General features: G+C 54.4%; 2 protein-coding genes across 4 annotated transcripts; one reads left to right on the top strand and one right to left on the bottom strand.

Moving 5' to 3' along the window:
* The first annotated feature begins 4 nt into the window (after positions 1-4).
* ROM1 (retinal outer segment membrane protein 1) lies at positions 5-2,315 on the top strand. The gene is made up of 3 exons (XM_003828493.5): positions 5-1,070; positions 1,457-1,703; positions 1,820-2,315. The coding sequence occupies exons 1-3, from the start codon at positions 481-483 to the stop codon at positions 2,036-2,038; spliced, it is 1,056 nt and encodes a 351-aa protein (XP_003828541.1). The 5' UTR covers positions 5-480; the 3' UTR covers positions 2,039-2,315.
* B3GAT3 (beta-1,3-glucuronyltransferase 3) lies at positions 1,188-9,371 on the bottom strand. Of its 3 annotated transcripts, none has more exons than XM_034932795.3 (6): positions 9,074-9,371; positions 7,705-7,879; positions 4,187-4,547; positions 3,706-3,996; positions 2,906-2,998; positions 1,188-2,436 (listed from the first exon to the last, which is right to left on the bottom strand). In XM_034932795.3, exons 1-6 carry the CDS (start codon positions 9,153-9,155, stop codon positions 2,200-2,202), a joined length of 1,239 nt encoding a protein of 412 aa, XP_034788686.3. In that variant the 5' UTR covers positions 9,156-9,371; the 3' UTR covers positions 1,188-2,199. The 3 variants fall into 3 exon arrangements, with proteins under 3 accessions (XP_034788686.3, XP_034788687.3, XP_034788688.3); XM_034932797.3 differs by lacking the exon at positions 1,188-2,436 and adding an exon at position 3,082 and having other exon boundaries at positions 2,907-2,998; positions 9,074-9,170; XM_034932796.3 differs by lacking the exon at positions 1,188-2,436 and having other exon boundaries at positions 2,495-2,998; positions 9,074-9,364.
* Positions 9,372-11,706: the final 2,335 nt, after the last annotated feature.

Genomic DNA, 11,706 nt, shown 5'->3' on the forward strand with positions numbered 1-11,706 from the left:
GGGCCGGGCCGCTTGGTAACCCCTCCCTGTCCGGGCCTCGCCGCTCAGTACGGGGGCGGGGCTAGCCGGCTGACCCCCTGGCCTACTCCCGGCCTCCGGCTCCAGGCCCTTCCCGGATCCCCGCCCCCGGATTCCCAGGGGACGGGGAAGGGAGCGCCCGCCCCGAGATCTCCGCCCCCCAGCCCCTAACCCCTCAGGGTTGAGCGGACCAACCCCACCACTTCCGCGAGGGGCAGGGGCGGGGTCACAAAACGGGCCCTCGGCCTAGGGGCGGAGTTTCTCCTAAGGGGCAAGGCCAAGGCATCTTGTATTGGGGCTGACAGGGCGGCGGGTTATTAGGGCTGAGGATGGGAGGATGCTCAGGGTATTGGGGTCAGGGTGGCATTAGCCCAGCTCAAGCCGGGCCGGGCTGACTCAGCATCCTGCCCCAGCCAGCTTCCATCCCTGACACCTCTGCACTCCCTTGGGCAGAGATGGGAGATGGCGCCGGTGTTGCCCCTGGTGCTGCCCCTGCAGCCCCGCATCCGCCTGGCACAAGGGCTCTGGCTCCTCTCCTGGCTGCTGGCGCTGGCTGGTGGCGTCATCCTCCTCTGTAGTGGGCACCTCCTGGTCCAGCTAAGGCACCTTGGCACCTTCCTGGCTCCCTCCTGTCAGTTCCCTGTCCTGCCCCAGGCTGCCCTGGCAGCGGGCGCGGTGGCTCTGGGCACAGGACTAGTGGGTGTAGGAGCCAGCCGGGCAAGTCTGAATGCAGCTCTATACCCTCCCTGGCGAGGGGTCCTGGGCCCGCTGCTGGTGGCTGGCACGGCTGGTGGGGGGGGGCTCCTGGTCGTCGCCCTCGGGCTAGCCCTGGCTTTGCCTGGGAGTCTGGATGAGGCGCTGGAGGAGGGCCTGGTGACTGCCTTGGCTCACTACAAGGACACAGAGGTGCCTGGGCACTGTCAGGCCAAAAGGCTGGTGGATGAGCTGCAACTGAGGTACCACTGCTGCGGGCGCCACGGGTACAAGGATTGGTTTGGGGTCCAGTGGGTCAGCAGCCGTTACCTGGACCCCGGTGACCGGGATGTGGCTGAGTGAGTGATTTGCGTCTCCCTTCCTCCTCCTCCTCCTCCCTGGACAGGCTCCCTCCTGCTGCCTTGAATCCCCACCTCGCTCAGAGGGGCAATAAGTAGAACACAGTGGCTGAGAGACTGGTTACAGCTCTGCCATTTATTAGCTGTGAAACCCAGGGCATGTTACCAAACCACCCTGGGCCCATTCCTTCACCTGTAAAATGGAAATAATAGTACTTATCTGATAGAGTTGTTGTGAAGATGTGAATTATGCTTGGCTGGCACATAGTACAGCAGTCAGTAAATGTTTTACTATTCTTTTTCCCTTCTGAACACCTGTGCCCTTCAGTCCCTCCCCCAGGCCTCTATCTCCAGACATCCTAACCCCTCTGTCCCTCCCTTTGCAGCCGGATCCAGAGCAATGTAGAAGGCCTATACCTGACTGATGGGGTCCCTTTCTCCTGTTGCAACCCCCACTCACCCCGGCCTTGCCTGCAAAACCGTCTTTCAGACTCCTACGCCCACCCCCTGTTCGATCCCCGACAACCCAACCAAAACCTCTGGGCCCAAGGGTGCCATGAGGTGCTGCTGGAGCACTTGCAGGACTTGGCAGGCACACTGGGTAGCATGCTGGCTGTCACCTTCCTACTGCAGGTGAGTCAGCAAAGCATCTGACACCTCCTTCCACCCGGGACTCCTCCCTGCCTCCAACCCTGGGCCTCTTGGAACCGCTGACTCTCCCTGACTCTTTCCCCTTGCTTCCCCCATAGGCTCTGGTGCTCCTTGGCCTGCGGTACCTGCAAACAGCACTGGAGGGGCTTGGAGGGGTCATTGATGCGGGAGGAGAGACCCAGGGCTATCTCTTTCCCAGTGGGCTGAAAGATATGCTGAAAACAGCATGGCTACAGGGAGGGGTTGCCTGCAGGCCAGCACCTGAGGAGGCCCCACCAGCAGAAGCACCTCCCAAGGAGGATCTATCTGAGGCCTAGAGGCCTGGAGCTTGGGGTGAGGAAGAGGGAGGGATGGACAAGTCTGAAAACCTCACAACTCCTTACCAAGGCTCCAGGTTGGGGGGATCGTAGGATTAGAGGGCCTAAGGATAGTCAGCGAGCTGGACTGGGGTAAGAAAGAAAACCGGATGTCCTAGGGCCTAGCCCTTGTAGTCAGAACCACCAGGGAACAGCAAAGAACAGAGTGATGGGAAAGTGACATGAGAAGGCCTGGAGGCTGATTCTGATATAGACTCAATAAAGTTTTTGGATGGAAGCAATTGCTTTTTCTTGTCAAGGGGATGGGGGCCTGGGAGAACTGATTTCTGTCTGATGGAGCAGCCAGGACTCCAAAGTTTGGACCCTGGCTCGACCTGTGCAGCAACAGGAGCCCACATCTGTAAGGATCAGAAAGCAAGAACCCAATGTAAGAAGCAAAGGAAAACAAGAGGCCCCTCCAGGTTGAGATTCTTTATTCTGGAGGTAGGAAGGGGGTCAGCATGCTCAGGTGGGGAGGGTCCAGCCCAGCTCCTCCAGCCCCCCAGTGCATGCCCAGCCCCAATAAGTTACCCAGTTACTCAGCTGCCCTCCCTCCTGGGTCCATCTGTCCTTCTGTTCCACCCTAGACAGGGCCAACCTGACTCAATACAAGGGCTGCTTGTCCCCAGCCTGTGGGCAGTGCCACACGGCAGGCTAGGGGAGGGATGAAGCAGCAGGACCATGCCCTGGGCCTGGAGGGGCAGAGGGGCCACTTCTGGCTCCAAGGGTCAGGACTTGGAAAACCACATCCTGGGCAGGCCTGGGGCCCAGTCCCACAAGGTCTGTGCCTGAAAAGAGGTGGTAGTTGGGGTGGGGCCGCCATCACACCTCAATTGCTGGGTCTGAGCCCCGGCCCTGCCGCTGCAGCTGCTCCTCCTGCTTCATCTTGGGCTTCTCTGTCCGTGTATGCCACACCAGTACCTGTGCCAGGAGGGATGCAGTGAGAGCCAGGCCCAGCTGCAGCCAGGCCTCTGGGTCCCCGAGCCTGGAATGGATTCTCTAACCCTATCGACATATACAGTATAGGCTTCAAAGTGTAAAGGGCAGGGTGGAGGAAGACTTAGTGCCTCTAAAACCAGGCCTTGGCCGGGCATGTGGCTCACGCCTTTAACCCCAACACTTTGGGAGGCCGAGGAAGGCAGATCACGAGGTCAGGAGATTGAGACCATCCTGGCTAACACCGTGAAACCCCGTCACTACCAAAAACACAAAAAAATTAGCCGGGCGTGGTGGCGGGCGCCTGTAGTCCCAGCTACTTGGAAGGCTGAGGCAGGAGAATGGTGTGAACTCGGGAGGCGGAGCTTGCAGTAAGCCAAGATTGCGCTACTGCACTCCAGCCTGGGTGACACAGCGAGACTCTGTCTCAAAAAAAAAAAAAAAACAACAAACAGGGCCTTATTCCTTCATCCTCTCTGTGCCACATGGGTTCCCAGAACTCGGGGCAGAGTGGCAGGAGACCACTTTCCCCCGCTAGTTCCCAGCTTCCCCTTCAGTAGAGTCAGCAAGGCTGATCAGAGATCTGGAGAGTCCCTCCTGGTTAAACCACCCATTCCCAGGGTCTCACTGTACCTCCCCCATCACCTGTCCATCCCAGAGCCAGGTTTCTATGCCCATCTCCATTCCCTTACCCGAGTGCAGTTGGCAGCCCGTGGCTCCAGGTCCTTGGGATCCACAAGGTGGCTCAGAAGACTGCTCTCCAGGTGGCCCCGGGGAGCGGTGGAATCAAATTGGGCATTGGGCTTATCTAACAGCAAGGGCAGGGCCACAGCAAATCCAGCCATATCCACAGGAAAGGGCCTGTTGGGCTCCCATGCTGTGTGGAAGCCCACTACCCGGCCATCCTGTACCTGAGGGCCCTCGAATCGCAGGCCGCCCACCAGCCCCACAGGCCACACTGAGACACCACGGGTCCAGCGCATCTAACGGAGGTCGGGAGAGAAGAAACAGAGGGGTGGTCCGGGGAAGGGAGCAGCAGAAAGAGCCACCTGGCTCACTCTGCCCCACTGCTTCCAGCCCCTCACCCAGCAGCCAACGGCAACACTGCTAACCAAGGTAATGAATGAAGCTGGCCGCACCTGGTCTCTTGCCCATCCCCATCCTGGTGCTCACCTCCTCAAACAGCTCCCGGCTGTAGGTGTTGTCATCGTCAGCAAAGTAGACGACTCCTTGGGTCCCTGGTGGTGGTGGGTCCTTCTCCCCACCCACAGCACCCCCTCTGCCCCGGAGCCAGTCCAGGGCCTTGTTCCGCTGCTCGACACCACGGGGATGAACCCAGCCAGGCTCGCCCTCCCGAAGCCGCTGGGCTTTGGGCGTGAGGACCACTAGGTGTGTGAAGAGGAGGCCAGAGGCAGCCAGCAGCCCTGAGACCAGCGGGGTGGGACCCTCAGCATCCTCCACCAGCAGCCAATGCAGCCGGGGCACCAGGCTCAGTGTCTGGGACAGTCGTACCAGCTCTGCCTTCTGTACCAGCCTGCAGGGGAGAGATGCAGCACAAGGAAAAGGGGCAGGCACCATTTGCCCGCTCCAGCCAGGGCAGACAGCTTCTCCTGGGCCACTGCCTGCGTCTCCTGTGGCCCTTCCCAACCAATGCCTAAACTCCCTCTTTCTTGCCTGTCAACTTCATGCTAACACTCACCTGCCCTGTTCTTCCGGTCCATGTCCATCACCCACCTCAACTCCAGAGCTCAGGCTGTGGGAAACTATAAATTAAGGGCACAGGGCCAGGCATGGTGGCTCACACCTATAATAACACTTTGGGAGGCTGAGGCAGGTGAATTACCTGAGGTCTGGAGTTCCAGACCAGCCTGGCCAATATGGTGAAACCCCATCTCTACTAAAAAAATACAAAAATTTGCTGGGTGTAGTGGCACATGCCTGTAATCTCAGCTACTTGGGAGGCTGAGGCAGGAGAATCGCTTGAACCTGGAAGGAGGAGGTTAGAGTGAGCTGAGATCGCACCATTTCACTCCAGCCTCAGTGATAACAGCAAAACTCCATCTCAAAAAAAAAAAAAAAAAAAAAAAGGCCAGGCATGTTGGCTCACGCCTATAATCCCAGCACTTTAGGAGGCCGAGGTGGGCGGATCACCTGAGGTTAGGAGTTCGAGACCAGCCTGCCCAACATGGCGAAACCCCGTCTCTATTAAAAATACAAAAAATTACCCAGGCATGGTGGCAGTCACCTGTAATCCTAGCTACTCGGGTGGCTGAGGCAGAAGAATCGCTTGAACCCGGGAGGCGGAGGTTGCAGTGAGCCGAGATTGTGCCACTGCGCTCCAGCCTGAGCGACAAGAGCGAAACTCTGTCTCAAAAAAAAAAAACAAAAACAAATTAAGGGCACAGGCTTTGGGATCAGGTAGATCTGGGTTTGAAATCCAGTTTTGTAACTTATTATGTGAGACAATTTGGGAAAATGGCTCAATCTCCCTAAGCCTCAGTTTCCTCAACTGTAAAATGGGAATAACAGTACTTTATAACAATGTTGTTTTAAAGATTAAATAAGAGCTGGGGATGGTGGCTCACACCTGTAATCCCAGCACTTTGGGAAGCCGAGGCAGGTGGATCATGAGGTCAGGAGATCGAGACCATCCTGGCTAACACGGTGAAACCCCATCTCTACTAAAAATATAAAAAATTAGCTGGGTGTGGTGGTGGGCACCTGTAGTCCCAGCTACTTGGGAGGCTGAGGCAGGAGAATGGCGTGAACCCGGGAGGCAGAGCTTGCAGTGAGCCAAGATCACGCCATTGCACTCCAGCCTAGATGACAGAGCAAGACTCCATCTCAAAAAAAAAAAAAATACAAAAGTAAAATACAAAAAATTACTGGCCAGGCATGGTGGCTCACGCCTGTAATCCCAGCACTTTGAGAGGCCGAAGCAGGCGGAACACGAAGTCAGGAGTTCCAGACCAGCCTGGCCAACATGGTGAAACCCCATCTCTACTAAAGATACAAAAAATTAGCCGGGTGTGGTGGTGCATGCTTGTAACCCCAGCTACTCGGGGGGCTGAGGCAGGAGAATTGCTTCAATCCGGGAGGTGGAGGTTGCAGTGAGCCGAGATCGTGCCATTGCACTCCAGCCTGGGCGACAGAGTGAGACTCCATCTCGAAAAAAAAAAAAAAAAATTAGCCTGGCGTGGTGGTGCACGCCTGTAATCCCAGCTACTCGGGAGGCTGAGGCAGGAGAATCGCTTGAACCCGGGAGGTGGAGGTTGCAGTGAGCCAAGATCACACCACTGCACTCCAGCCTGGGCAACAGAGCAAGACTCCATCTCGGTGTTGCGGGGAGGCAGGGGGAAGAAAAAAAAAAAAGGAACAAACCAGGAATGTGGAACGTGGGGCTTGGCCTCTTCTGTACTTCTTTATCCTTCAGATCTACCTGCCTGTCCCAGGGCTGGTTGTGTGTGCATGTATGTGTGCATGTCGCAGGTGGGGTCTAGAGCTTCCTATGCGTGAATGGGACAGCCATCTGATTCCCAGAAGATGTATTAACACCCTTATGGCTACAGATCCGAAACCACATTCCCCAATTGGTTTTATTAGTAAAACCAATTACATTTGATTTAAAACAAAAGCAAATGTAAATCACTAAATACAGTGCCTGCTAGAGAGTAAACACACTATAAGTAACAGCTGGTATAACTATTTCTGGACCCTAGTATGACTATCAGGCCAAGCACTTTCAACTTTTTTTTTTTTTTGAAATGGGCTCTGTCGCCCAGGCTGCATGATCTCCACTCACTGCAACCTCCGCCGCCCAGGATCAAGCAATCTTCCCACCTCAGCCTCCAGAGTAGCTGAGATTACAGGCATGCACCATCACGCCTAGCTAACTTTTGTATTTTTTTTTTTTTTTTGCAGAGACGAGAGTTTCACCATGTTGCCCAGGCTGGTCTCAAACTCCTGAGCTCAGGCGATCCGCCAGCCTCGGGCTCCCAAAGTGCTGGGATTACAGGCGTGAGCCACTGCGCCCAGACAAGCCCTTTCAACTTTAATCAGGGGGTTTTAACTTTCTTGCCAAACGGTCCCTAAGGAGAGAGAGTTAATTCACTGCCAAGCTCAAAATTTCTTTGAAATGTTATTGTTCTATCTTATAATTTGGTAGAAATTTTGTATTTTCCTTCTAGAAAAAGAACTATTTTTTTTTCTTTTTTCTTTTGTTTTGTTTTGTTTTTGAGATGGAGTTTCACTCTTGTTGCCCAGGCTGGAGTGCAATAGCGCACTCTCAGCTCACTGCAACCTCCGCCTCTCAGGTTCAAGGGATTCTCCTGCCTCAGCCTCCCCAGTAGCTGGGATTATAGGCATGCGCCACCACGCCTGGCTAATTTTGTATTTTTAGTAGAGACGGGGTTTTGCCATGTTGGCCAGGCTGGTCTCGAACTCCCGACCTCAGGTGATCCACCCGCCTCGGCCTCCCAAAGTGCTGGGATTACAGGCATGAGCCACCACACCCAGCCTGAAAAAGAACTATTTTCCCACAAATATTTGAGTATAAATGTGGTTCATTTATCCTGTCTTTGGCATGCCCTAGTTTGAGGAACAACTCCTAGCCCAGTGCCTCCCCAAACTCCTCATCATCAACTCCAACTTCTTGGACAACGCAGACCTCTTGAGTGCACCAGAGCCCATACCTGGCATAGGTGGGGGTAACAACATAGATAGTAGGCAGGGCCTCGGGTTCAGGGGGCTGGGCAGGGGCAGGGGGTGGCCGTTGGAGTTCCGCTTGCAGCTGGGAAATCCTCAGATCCTTCTGCCGTAGCTGCTCGGCTGCTGCCCGCAGGGGAGGAAGGCAGTCACATGGCTGGCCTGGTCCCAGGAAGCATTAATGGGGAAAGAAGGTGGGGACAGAGAACCGCAGAATGTTCAGCATCCCAAAGGGCCGTAATCGTCTCATTAATTCCTAACCAATGCAGGTATCCCCTTATGACTTCCCTAGTAGCCTTTTCTATACCTCTCGTGTGGGAAACTCACTGCCTCAAGCAGCAGACCCTCTCCAACTTTAATAAATTCCATTGTTACAATTTTATGTTGGATATTGAGCTGATTCCATCTTTTCTACCTGCTGGTCCTAATTTTGCCTTCTGGGCTTCTAACAAGCTCATGTCCTTAAACAGGACAGTCTTTTCAGAGTCCAAGGTGCCAACTAACCATTACACTATGGAACCCCTTTTGGACGGTCTTTCAAATACCTGAGGATAACGCAGTGGCACTGTCCCTAAATCTTTGCATAAGGGGCAGGGTTCGATCCATTCCCTTGGCTAGGTGACCAAAGACTCATTGTTAAATTCATTGATTCCATCGTAGGATAAATATTTATTGAATACTCTTCCTAGGAGGCACTGCCTTAGGTGCTGGGGATACAGCAGGGAACAAAACAGACACAGTCCCTGCCCTCATCGAGCTTTCTGTTTAGTGGAGGAAGCAGACACTAAGCAAAGAAACAAATTAATAACATTATTACAAACTGTGATGGGGCCATGAAGAAAATAATCCGGATAGAGAATAAAAGGGAATGGAATTAAGAATGGTAACTTTAGCTATGGTGGTCAGGGAAGGCCTCTCTGAGGAGGTGACATTTGAGCTAAGACCTGAAGGATGAGAAAGAGGCAGCCCGGGAAACGCTGGAAGCAAAGCACCCCAAGCAGAGGGAACAAGTTAAGTGCTTGAGAGAGTAATGAGCGTGGGGTTTTCGAGAAACTGTCAGCAAGCCAGTCTGGCTGCAGCAGAGCGAGGGAGAGGGGTGGAAATGGGGTTGGGAGAGGCGGACGGCAGCAGGATCATGCGGGGCCTTGCAGGCTCTGGGAAGGAGTCTGGATTTCATCCGAGGTGCGGCGGGTAGCCGCGGTGCGTTCTATAGAGGGCAGTGCGCCTGAGGCCGCAGAGCTGTCCGGAGGGCCGAGCGGATGAATGGTGTTTGCCGGGGGTTCATCCCCAGGGCGGGATGCACGGCGGCGGGCGCCCTCGGGCCAGCCCGCCGCACCCCCGCCCCGCCCCGCTCACCGAGCTGTACCAGCGCGTAGAGGAGGCCGGCGATCGACACCAGGAAGTAGGCGAGAAACACGTTCTTCAGCTTCAGCTTCATGGCCGCGCCGCCGCCCGCGCCCGAGCAGGCGGGGTCTGCAGGGGACGAGGGGTTCCCGCCCCAAACCCCGGCTCCTGTCCGCAGGCCCCGCCCCTGCAGCGGCTCCGCCCTGCGTCCCGCCTTCCTCGCACTCCCCTACCAGCTCCCAGCTGGGGCTGGCAGCGCCGCCAGGGCACGCTTCCGGTCATCTGTGCACTCCCCCGCCTTGTAGACTTGATTTCCGGTCCCACCGCCAGGTTCCGGGAACCACCGGGTGGTGACGTCACATCCGGCGTGCCAAACTCGCGTGGCCGGCAGTCAAAACCCCGGGTAGGTGCAGAATCTCGAGTAGGTGCACGTGGTACCTACCTCGAGACCCGCCCCCTCATCACGGAATTGCCTGAGAAAGCCAGTCCTGGCGCCCAGATCTTCACCTTATTCATCCATCCAGTCAGTCACGCCACCCAATAGCTGTTGCTCAATACTCATTACACGAATGAAATCTAAGGCCCACCACATGATCCTCTGGGTGTCTCTCCTGGAATCCTCACTATAATACTTTGAGATAGATAAGAAACCAAAGTTGACAAAAATTGTGTCATTGCCACAGGGCAGTTTTGTGTCCTTTCTGGACACCCGATTCCAGCATCTCTAGTGTGTCCTCTGGCCCACATTTCTTCAACAGATGACAACAGGGGTGCCAAGGAAGTGTTTTAACTACCAGGAAATTGATTGGAAATAGTTCCTGAGCTGGGGAATTCCATGAATGCATCCCCTTCCTCCTCACAAGCACAAGCCATCCTTCTCAGTCATTTTTCCTTTAAAAAAATAAAAAAAGGGCCCGGCCCAGTGGCTCATGCCTGTAATCCTAGCACTTTAGAAGCCCAGGAGTTTCAGATCAGCCTGGGCAACAAGGCAAAACCCCATCTCTACAAAAAAAACACAAAAATTAGCTGGGTGTGATGGCGCAGGCCTACAGTCCCAGCTACTTGGGAGGCTGACATGGGAGGCTGAGGCTGTGGTGAGCCGTGATCATGCCACTGCACTCCAGCTTGGGTGACTGGGTGAGACCGTGTCAAAAAAAAAAATAACCCCCCAAAAAAAGTTTCTGGTAAAATAATCTCTGACTTGTGGTCAGTCTACAAAATGAGGGGAAGGGGGAACAGTATACTTCCTGTCACTAAAACAATGGGAAACTTTAAAAAATGCTGTTAGCAGCTGGGCGCGGTGGCTCACGCCTGTAATCCCAGCACTTTGGGAGGCCGAGACAGGGGGATCACGAGGTCAGGAGATCGAGACCATCCTGGCTAACACGGTGAAACCCCGTCTCTACTAAAAACACAAAAAAATTAGCAGGGTGTAGTGGCGGGCGCCTGCAGTCCCAGCTACTCAGGAGGCTGAGGCAGGAAAATGGCGTGAACCCGGGAGGCAGAGCTTGCCGAGAGCCGAGATCGCACCACTGCACTCCAGCCTGGGCAACTGAGGGAGACTCCGTCTCAAAAACAAAAACAAAAACAAAAGTGCTGTTAGCTACAAGCAGAAGCCTCTAGGTTGGGCACAGTGATCGATGCCTGTAATCCCAGAACTTTAGAAGCCTGGGAGGTCAAGGCTGCAATGAGCCAGGATCATACCACAGCACTCCCAGCACTCCAGCCTGAGCAATAGAGCGAAACTATGTCTCCTCAACCCCCCACATCCTCCAAAAGTTTAGTTTGAGAAACAGCTATCTGACCTTATGGCTATTTCTATCCAAGAGGGACTCCATTGGCTCTGATCACCACTTACTAACTAGGCCTACTAAAATGTGATGATCTTGCTGGGCTCTTCTACGAAAATATCTAGCAACCCAAGGAAGGCTTGCACTTGCTCATTTTGCTGAATCAAGGATGCTCATGCTGGCTGGGAACAGTGGCTCATCCATGTAATCCCAGCACTTTGGAAGGCCGAGGCAGGTGGATCACTTGAGGCCAGGAGTTCGAGACAACATGGTGAAACCCCATCTCTACTAAAGATACAAAAATCAGCCAGACGTGGTGGCAGGTGCCTGTAGTCCTAGCTACTTGGGAGGCTGAGGCAAGAGAATCGCTTGAACCTGGGAGGCAGAGGTTGTAGTGAGCCGAGATCACACCATTGCACTCCAGCCTGGGCAACAGTGAGACTCCATCTCAAAAAAAAAAAAAAAAAAAAACCCAAAAAGGATGCTTATGCTGAAGCCAAATGAAAATGTAAGGCCCATGGCCAGGCATGGTGCCTCACGCCTGTAATCCCAGCACTTTGGGAGGCCAAGGCGGGCAGATCACCTGAGGTCAGGAGTTCAAGATCAGCATGGCTAACATGGCGAAACCCCCTCTCTACTAAAAATACAAAAATGAAGCTGGCCATGGTGGCAGGTGCCTGTAATCCCAGCTATTAAGGAGGCTGAGGTGGGAGAACTGCCTGAACCCAAGAGGCAGAGGTTGCAACGAGCCAGGATCACACACTGTACTCCAGCCTGGCGACACTCTGTCTCAAAAAAAAAAAAAAAAAAAAAAAAAAAAAAGACGCAGGGCGCAGTGGCTCACTCCTTTAATTC

Source organism: Pan paniscus, chromosome 9 (genome assembly GCF_029289425.2).
Source record: "Pan paniscus chromosome 9, NHGRI_mPanPan1-v2.0_pri, whole genome shotgun sequence".
NCBI classification, from domain to species: domain Eukaryota; kingdom Metazoa; phylum Chordata; class Mammalia; order Primates; family Hominidae; genus Pan; species Pan paniscus.